We start from the raw sequence: 9,936 nt of genomic DNA on the forward strand, positions 1-9,936 counted from the left end.
ACATAATCTTGAAAATAAATGGAGGTTTCCAATGTTATAGAAATGTGTGGTAGGAACACATATTTGGTAAGACAAAATGATCATATATGCATGCGCGCATATGTATATTTGAGCACACATACAATATAAAAGGAAGAAAGAATTGAAGGATTGTCCTTCGATGCTAGGTGACAGCATTACTTCCTTGAATTGCCTACACGCGGTGGTGTGCATGTTGTAACCACCTAGACGTTTCAGTAAACAATACTGAAGGACGACGCGTACACCTAGTAGACGACAAACAGTACAAATATATTCCTTGACCCGGCCAGTACAAATAGGCCGGGGTCTGCGAGCAGGAGCTAGCCGTGGGAGAACAAGAAGCTATAGAGCTATAGATCGAGTCGTTTCGATCTTCCTCGATCGCCGTTGTCTTCCTCCTCTGGGTCTGTAGCATATATAGCCAAAGCATGTGGAAGCTGAAGATTGGCGAGGGTGGTGGGCCGTGGATGCGGTCCACCAACAACTTCGTGGGCCGGCAGACGTGGGAGTTCGACCCTGAGCTGGGCACCCCGGAGGAGCTCGCTCAGATCGAAAACGCGCGCGAAGAGTACCGCAAGAATAGGTTCCGCCGGAGGGAGTGCGACGACCTCCTCATGCGCACTCCCTCCTCATGCGCATGCAGGTATATATTTTTTCGCACTCCCTCCTCATGCGCATGCAGGTATATACACATTCTAGAGTTTTACATGTTGGTACGTAGATCTTTTTATAAATTTATATTTGGTTTAATTAGCACAGAACTAATTTTTATATTTTAAACGGAGAGAGTAGTTAGTACTCGATCACTTCTTTTCACAAAGGCTGGCATATTTCATTTATGCATTGACCAAAATTATTATATTAATATATGATTTTTAAGACATGAACTTTATATCAGCAGGTAGATTTGTCTTCAAAAGTTCTCGCGGTTAAAATCATGGTTTTCTACCATATTAATAAAATTATTATTTGTACGTCAACACGATCCTTTGTGAAAAAAAGGAAATATCTAACATTCGAGCTCTCTTGTAGTATGCCAAGATGAACCCTCTGTTAGACAGGAACCTTCCCAAGATTAAACTGCTGGGAGAAGACGAACCTGTCACAGGGGAAGTCGTGATGACCGCACTTAAACGGGCACTAAACCGTATCTCCACGTTGCAAGCGCATGATGGGCACTGGCCTGGTGATTTCTCTGGGGTTATGATCCTTATGCCTACCATGGTAAGTACTCCTTATACAGGCTACATACATATATATAGAGAGAGATCTCTTAATTATTTGTCTACTCTGAATCGTGGTAAGTAATCCTAGAGCACTATGCACTCACTCCTTCCAAAAGTTTGACTTGGGTTATACTACCTAAACAATATAGTTCATTGGATCCAGTAATTTGATCTGGCACAGAGAGTAGATGTTGATAAAAAATAAGTTTGCATTAAGTCTCACACGCCTAAAATGAAGTGTACACTAATTTCTACTGCTACTGCTAGCTGTTTGCTCTCTACGTCACCGGGACGTTAAATACTGTCTTATAAGCGGAGCATCAGAAAGAGATTCGCCGGTACATGTACAACCATCAGGTAATTAACTAATTCATTATTTGAGAATATACTCATTATTTATTAACTGCATGCATGATACTCCGTATGTGCTTTCTATGCATGGGATCGATAGCTATGCATATTAAACCTCGAGGAAGAACTAATTAAAATTAGATGATTAACCGAGATGAACAGATTAATTAAAGTAATGCATCCTGACTGCAGCATGAGGACGGTGGATGGGGACTGGATATTTTGGGTCCAAGCACAATGTTTGGGACTGTCCTGAACTATGTCTGTCTGAGGCTATTGGGTGAAGGGCCTGACGATGGTGATGGTGCAATGGAGAAAGCGCGAGCATGGATACTATATCATGGCAGTGCTGCTGCGATACCTCAGTGGGGAAAGATATGGCTTTCGGTATTGAATCTTTGTTGACCTTTAGTTAACATGCATGCATTAATACGTTATTCCCTGGCCATGCGCATTTTTTTCTTTGAAAGGCGCAACAGTAATTCAGAAGTAATCTTGTTGTCTAATTGTAGATGCTTGGCTTATATGACTGGTCTGGAAACAACCCAATGATTCCTGAACTGTGGTTGGTCCCACGTTTCCTTCCAATTCATCCTGGTAGGTAGTGTATATAATTTTGCTTATTCTATAGACTATCCATTAAAAGACACTCAGGCACATCATTTTCTGGACTCTCTCTCTCTCTCTCTCTCTCTCTCTCTCTCTCTCCCCCCAATCTTCAGTCTTTTCCTTCAATATTTGGTTCTTCAAATTTCTTGCCACAATTTTCTGAATTTCTTCATTTGTTTCTCTCTAGCTTTTCTGATCTTTCCCTTATCTATATAATTTTATGGGTTTCTTTGAATTTTCTTCCAAATTATGTTCATTAAAAGTTTACTAAGATAATAGGGAGTACCAATTTCTAAACCTTTGAGTAGGGAATTTTTGGTGCTTTTGCCGAATCGTCTACTTGCCCATGGCTTATATTTATGGGAGGAAATTTGTTGGACCAATCACACAAACTATCTTGGAACTGAGGGAGGAGCTATACTATGAACCATATGATGAAACTGATTGGAACAAGGCTCGTAACACATGTTGCAAGGTATGTCTCCATTCTTCCTTTCCTCTTATAGATATAATTCCCTTATTAATCAATTCAACGATACCTTTTCTTGAGATGCCCGATAACACAAATGGATGTGTGGTGAAGTTTTATATTTATGATTTTACTTTCTTTGCAGGATGATCTTCGCTATCCACGGACATTTGTACAAGATGTTTTGTGGACAAGTCTTCACAAGTTTGTTGAACCGGTTTTAAGTCGATGGCCTTTCACACATTTACGAGAGAAAGCTTTGAGATATCTTATGGAACAAATTCATTACGAGGACGAAAATAGTTGTTACATTTGCCTAAGTCCTATTAGCAAGGTCATTAACTGCTCCTAGAATGCAATTCCAAATGAGCATTAGTTCTTAATATTTTTTAGATCATACATAATCATATGCACACGCAACACTTGCATATGGTGAGACTAATTAGTGAAGGCCTTGGAACACCCGAGTCTGTGAGAGGGGAAAAGCCTAACTCTCTCAATGCACATGTATGTTATGTACTTGTCATTTGCATTGAGAAGGTTGAATCGGTAGGGTGACCACCATGTTGAAGTATAAGTGGATTGCCTCGCCCCTTCCATTAGATCGGTCTTTTGGTTGCATTGGCTAGCGCATGAAGCTCTTCATGGTATCAGAGCCAAGAGGTCTCGAGTTCGAGACCCGGTTGCCGCAATTAAATTGCGATGCACTTTCAATCCATGTTTAGACCCGCGGGAGCCACACGTGAAGGGGAGTGTTGAAGTATAAGTAGATTGCCTCGCCCCTTCCATTAGATCGGTTTTTTGGTTGCTTTGGCTAGCGCATGAAGCTCTTCACACCATTGGGGCATTCCCAATAGTTAATGTGAGGTCTATATAAAGGGGCAGACCCAGAATTAGGCCATGCCACGGGCTAGCCATTGTTGCTCTATTCTGTGATGCTAATCTATCTATCTTTTCTCCTATTTATTTAAGCAGATTTTTTAGTAATATATAGCTTGGGCTTAAGCACGCAAAAGCCTAGTCTGCTTTGGATGCACTTCCACCGCGCTATCTATATGTAGCTTGCAAGTTAACTATAAAGCCTATCTTATATTACTTGGTTGGAAGTGTGGATATATAATCTCAACACCTGGATTCAACTCCTCACAGCACTGCAGGGGTTTCAATTACTGTTTTCTCAATTTAGGTAGTACGTCACATAGAACTACGTACCTTGGGAGGGTGCTATAGATACAATCATTACAAGATGTAATTGATTAATGAAGAAACTTGTTTTTTTGTTTAGGGGCTGCATATGATTTGTTGTTGGATTGAAGATCCAAACTCAGAGGAATTCAAAAAACATATTCCAAGGATTTTTGATTATTTGTGGATTGCGGAAGATGGCATGAAATCACAGGTTCTTACTGATTATATACTTCCTCAGTTCCATAATGCTTGTCTCAAATTAATTTGCCCAAAAACGGATGTAGCTATTCCTAAAAAACATCTAGCTAGATACATGTAATATTTCGACAAGAATTATGAAACGGAGGGAGTACCTGTGTGGTTGTATTTTATTTTAGTCAATGGCCGTCTGCTGAGATCCTCAAGTTCATTAATGACTTAAAAATACCCATTAACCATGTAGCTTGCTATCACAAAATAATTCAACTTCATGAATGAGCCGATGGAGACTGATATACTTATATTTATATATATGAATACTGGAAGATAGTTTCAAAGCAATTTCTGGTTTTAACTAACTTGAGTTTTTCAACGTATAGTCATACTCACAAAAATAGAGAGTACATTTTTACGGCATTAGTATGTACATTTTCATATCAAGAACTTATAATTGCTCGTAACACGCACATCATCACAGGTTTATGATAGCACTAATCTTTGGGAAACAACATTTATGGTTCAATCCATTTGCTCAACTAATCTTTCTCAAGAATATGGGCCAACACTAAATCGAGCCTACGAGTACATTAAGAATTCCCAGGTACGTTCCAAACACTACTATACCTTCCATTATAGATATTTAGTTTAAATAACATGAAGTTTTTATTTGGTTGATAAAGGTTCTTAAGGAACATCCAGGAGATCAAAGATATTGGCACCGGCAAGCTTCAAAAGGTTCTTGGACACTTTCTAGTGCAGACAATGGTTGGGCTGTATCCGATTGTACAGCAGAAGGACTCACAGTAAATCATATATACCTTAATATATAGTCTTTTTCTTTTTGCCTGGTTCTCACCACAACGTTATTTTTCATGAATATTTTTCTCTAGGCTTTGTTACTTTTGGAGAAGGTGTCTCCTAGCTTCGCTATTTCAAGACCAATAGACCGACAAAGGCTGTATGATGCTGTTGATTGTCTGTTCAACTTTATGGTATGCACCCCACATTAAATTAATGTGAATAATATTGTTTCTAAGACAAATAGTTATTTAAAAGGCATTCAAAATGCTAACTATACATATATTCCTCATGATGGGCATTCATATATATAATTAAGTAGTTCAGATTGTAATGAGCACTAGGACTTTACTTTTAACTATGGTGCATGTAATAATTCTCGACATATATGTACGAAAAAAACAGAAATGGTGAATATTAAAATGAATTTGAAAATTAGTGTTGAAAATAGTGTGTATTTTAGATCCGTTTCATAATATAAGGCACGCACACATTTCAATATTTTGCTTTGACCATCAATTAGACCAACAAAATGTGAATTATGTATTATAAAAATTATACCGTCGGAAACTTCTTTTAGATATGAATCTAGTGGTATAATTTTTATAACACATAATTCACATTTTGGTAGTCTAATTGATGGTCAACATGGGCGGAGCCACCGTGTGGGCACCTAGGGCACGTGCCCGGGCTCGCCGGCGCCGGCTCTCGGAGCTCCGATGAGCGGCTATGGCGGATCGGCCGTCCTGGGATCGATAGTGTCCCTCAGAATGAAGCCACAATCTGTTTTTTCTGGGCCAAAACGTTATATTTCCTTCACTCCCTCCGACTGGGCCTATTTGGCCTCTTGGTTTTTCTAGGCCTTGTCTAGCTTGGGCTTGGCCTTCGTCTCCCTCGATCAATCAGTTGTGTCCAGAGTTTGCCAAATCGCTGGCTCCACCTATGATGGTCAAAGTTGGACCTCAAAATACGTGGACGCATTATATTATGGAACGGATGGAATAATTAAATAGTGATCACAGTACCAAGCCGATGATTACGTACATATATTACAGGCACTAATGCAACATGAATTTTAACATGACAAATATGAGAGCATATGAAAAGAAAGTTTTATTTACTTTGTTGCATACAAAATAATATATTGAAAATAAGTGTTCATTTTGATGGATTTATTTTGCTTCCTATATAGAACAAAGATGGTACATTTTCATCATACGAATCCAAAAGGGGGTATTCGTGGCTGGAGGTGAGTTGTATCTCGAAATAGTGTATTCCATCAAGCAAATTACCACATTTAATTCTTAATCCTATTTTTACTGTATGCTCAGGTTTTGAACCCTTCGGAGACATTTGTGAATATTCTTGTTGATTATCCGTGAGACATGCACATTCCCATCTTGAAATCCTGCTATATTTGTATTAGTCCTATATGGCAGTCAAATGAATTAGTTAATTATGATTACAAACTGATTGGCTGCAGGTACGTTGAGTGCACCGCTTCAGCAATTCATGCCTTGGCGCTGTTTAAAGAACAATACCCAGAATATCGTAAGGAAGATGTAGAAACATGTATTACAAATGCTGCTACTTTTATTGAGAACAGTCAAATGCCCGATGGTTCATGGTATGTGTATATCTAGCAGCGGAATTCTTTATGCATGCATGATATCCCATAGTGAGATTTATTCAGGGCTAACAGAGATAGACGAATGGTCCTCGAGAACATATATCCGCTCCAATTATAGATTGTAAAAAGAATAGGAAATATTTTAAAAATATTTATAAAACATACACGTACATACATATTTTTCATTTTTACAATTTGTTTTCTCTTCTTATTGAAAAAAACGTTTCTGCAAGGTGAGAACATTTATTTTTCTCTCAGAAAACAATGTTAAGCACTAAATTTGTTTTAAATTTTTAACACAACATAAAAAGAATCAGTTTTCATGAAATTTTACAATCACACAAGAAGCTCAAACATTTATATGTCTAATGTTTTTCTTTTAATTTTTACATGAAAAGGCTAGGGTGTTTTCCTCCCGGGAGCATGACACCTTTGAATTTCTCTAGGATAACATTTATATTTAATATTAACAGGTATGGGACATGGGGTGCATGTTTTACATACGCCACATTCTTCGCAGTTAAAGGACTAAAGCATGCAGGAAAGACATACCATAATTGTTCGTGTCTTCGGAAAGCATGTAACTTTTTATTGGCAAAACAATTGCCTTCCGGTGGATGGGGAGAGAGCTATCTTTCAAGCCAAAATAAGGTAGAAGTTTATTTTTGTCATGTGCTGATTTTGTGTGTATGTGTCCCAAAAAATTATAGATCTTTTGCTCTGTTTCTTATCTTTGGCATGGTAGCCAACTACTAAAAAATGAATTAAAATGCAGATTTAGGTGAATTAATACTCCATCTATTATATTATTAATTATATATTACTATTTTCTGCATATATGGAATACAACCATATATATATGCCAAATTATCTACATCGGTAGTTTGATCACGGTTGCTCTAGACATAACGGCATAGATATATGAATCCCATTGTTATAGAAAATCCCTAATACTACATACAACTCTTTTTTAATGCATACAACGTACTCCTATTATAAATGGATACTAACTCTTATTAGATAGCTAAAGAATACAACTCTATGCTATTTATGAACTTCCAAAATAACTAATAGGAGTGTAAAGAATACAACTCTTATAATAAAGAATATAACCATATTTTGGATATGAACTTTGAAATACAACATAACAAAAGCTAGAAATTTCATTATTATTTTTGCCAGTTTTCTATATGAAATCTAAAATTATCTAAGTTAGAATAATTATGAGGTGGATAAATGATACAAATGTGCTTTACTAAATTTTGGAATAACAAACACAAACTTAGCAATTTATTTTCGTATGTGATCTCTAGCTATATTATGTCAAAAATAGGTAACTTTTTAATCAAAATCATATGACTTATCCTAAAAATAAATTAGTATTTCAAATTACAAAAAATATCATGCAATATGAAGTGATGTAAACAAATGTCAACACATAAGATTCCTCATACGTCAAACTATTCACATGGACCATCAGATTAAAACCTATGATGCAGACCAAAGTGGGAACCAAAGCACCCACTTAAACATGTTTTTCACATAACCCCCATGCATGTACCTAGCCACTCTTGGTAAAGCTTGATTCACACCTTTAATCTACACCGCACATTTTACATCCAATAGTCCACGTGGATAGTGTACATGTTTGCGCTGAGTGAAGGTTTGCACCGGATACGCCGCCCAATATAATTTTCTTATAATTAGTTACTCATATCTACGCGAAATTAATAGTTAAAGATCCTCATTGAAGAATGCAAAATTCAAAATGTCGTCTATTTTGGAACGATAGCAAAGGGAATATCAAAGCACGCAACTACATATACTCCCTCCGTCCAACAAAAGATGTCTCAAGTTTGTCAAAATTTGAAAGTATCTAGACATGACTTAGTGTATAGATGCATTCAAATTTAGTCAAAGTTGAGACATCCACATCCTTTGTTGGACGGAGGAAGTATATTTCTTTAAAAAACATCTTGTGTTTTTACTATTTGTTTTATCTGAACAGGTGTATCTAAATTTTAACGATGGCCATGATCATGCCGTGCACACGTCTTGGGCTATGCTAGCACTCATCGATGCCGGGCAGGTTTCATTTCATTTGTCTTGTCTGAGATCACTCATGTTATATATTTCTCCAGTTTCATACGCATATACAAACCAAACTATGTTACCCATTCGCAGGCTGACTTCGATCCAACACCTTTGCACCGTGCTGCAAAGCGATTGATCAATATTCAAATGGAATGTGGTGAATTTCCTCAGCAAGTAAGTTGAACGATCTCACTGTATAGTTTGAAGGTCAGACTTATTTTCTCAAAGGGAGACTAATATCCATTCTGATTACAGGAACACGTCGGGTGCTTTAACTCATCATTGTTCTTCTCTTATCCCAACTATCGCAATATATATCCTATTTGGGCCCTTGGAGAGTACCATCAAGCTATGAATCTGAAAAACTCCAAAAGTTAAATATAAATGCACCTTTTCAGTCTTCATCAAAATATGCATGCCTAGAGCGATACATAAACTTGCGGGTACACCAGGAGTTCCAAGTCAAACTTTGTGTTTAGTTATATTTAGAAAACCACAATCATGTGTTTGTGTTTGTTTGTGTGGGTGTCCGCGCACATGGGTACGAGTCCTGGATCTTTGTAATATAAAGGATGCAATAGTTATACACAAGCACCATACCATGTTTGGAGGTATGTGTTATCTCGTGGTTTATTTGTATTTTTCAAACTTGGCGAAAGAGAATGGAGTGTATTTTTGGCGGAGTTCATAGACTACTTGATCGAAGGTATCAAATGCTTCTGTGATACGCATATCCCTGCTTGCATCATTGGGAATGATAAGGCAAAGAAGACAAGTGTGTCTATCTACGGCATAGCAGATTCAGAGCTGGGTTTCTTTTTAGGTAAGAAAAAACGGGAATCTTCCATCCTCTGCACTAAGGATGCACATTACCTACACTGTTTTATAGGCAAAATGTATCATATATATTCCCAATCCCCTCCCAAGTCCAGTGTGACTAGAGAGAATGATTGCTGGTAGCCAAATGATATAGTGCCATTAAAGGACCTCCTCTTATGGCCAGAGCAGAGCGTGAGCGACCGATAGGGCATCCACGACAGGATTTCAGGGCCGGCGGCTGCTGTTACATCTTCTTCACCGTCTAATATATATCCAACATGCTGATGCAAACGGTAGAAGCAGTTTGGTTAGGCTGAAATGTGCTCCTCCCAGATCACATACTTGGATAGTCGGATTACATCTTCTGTCAGCCAGTTTGCTCAGACTGAAGATGGTACGACCCTTTTCCTGCTTCCCTTGTCTGACATTGCCCACCAGCAGTTCTTGCAACTGATGGTAATGGTAGTCATGCAGAACATTCAGCACTCAAACTCCAACGACTGCATGTATATTGGCTATGGTTATTGTGGAGA

The 9,936-nt window shown here is 37.8% G+C and overlaps 1 protein-coding gene across 1 annotated transcript; it reads left to right on the forward strand.

Annotated features, from left to right (window-relative positions):
• Positions 1 to 332: 332 nt before the first annotated feature.
• Positions 333 to 9,272, forward strand: LOC100835163 (cycloartenol synthase-like). The gene is made up of 18 exons (XM_024462686.1): positions 333 to 664; positions 1,054 to 1,245; positions 1,515 to 1,604; positions 1,791 to 1,985; positions 2,111 to 2,195; positions 2,516 to 2,682; positions 2,822 to 3,010; positions 3,962 to 4,075; positions 4,541 to 4,663; positions 4,743 to 4,865; positions 4,953 to 5,054; positions 6,053 to 6,109; positions 6,192 to 6,238; positions 6,344 to 6,487; positions 6,964 to 7,141; positions 8,499 to 8,579; positions 8,675 to 8,758; positions 8,840 to 9,272. Exons 3-18 carry the CDS (start codon positions 1,590 to 1,592, stop codon positions 8,960 to 8,962), a joined length of 1,827 nt encoding a protein of 608 aa, XP_024318454.1. The 5' UTR covers positions 333 to 664; positions 1,054 to 1,245; positions 1,515 to 1,589; the 3' UTR covers positions 8,963 to 9,272.
• The last annotated feature ends 664 nt before the right edge of the window (positions 9,273 to 9,936 follow it).

This window comes from Brachypodium distachyon, chromosome 1 (genome assembly GCF_000005505.3).
Source record: "Brachypodium distachyon strain Bd21 chromosome 1, Brachypodium_distachyon_v3.0, whole genome shotgun sequence".
Lineage (NCBI taxonomy): Eukaryota > Viridiplantae > Streptophyta > Magnoliopsida > Poales > Poaceae > Brachypodium > Brachypodium distachyon.

Bases quoted from the DNA above. Each gene is read 5' to 3' on its own strand.
- LOC100835163 (XM_024462686.1), top strand. The intron at 2,683-2,821 runs GTATGTCTCCAT...CTTTCTTTGCAG, and splicing joins CTCGTAACACATGTTGCAAG to GATGATCTTCGCTATCCACG. The intron at 8,580-8,674 runs GTTTCATTTCAT...ACCCATTCGCAG, and splicing joins CACTCATCGATGCCGGGCAG to GCTGACTTCGATCCAACACC.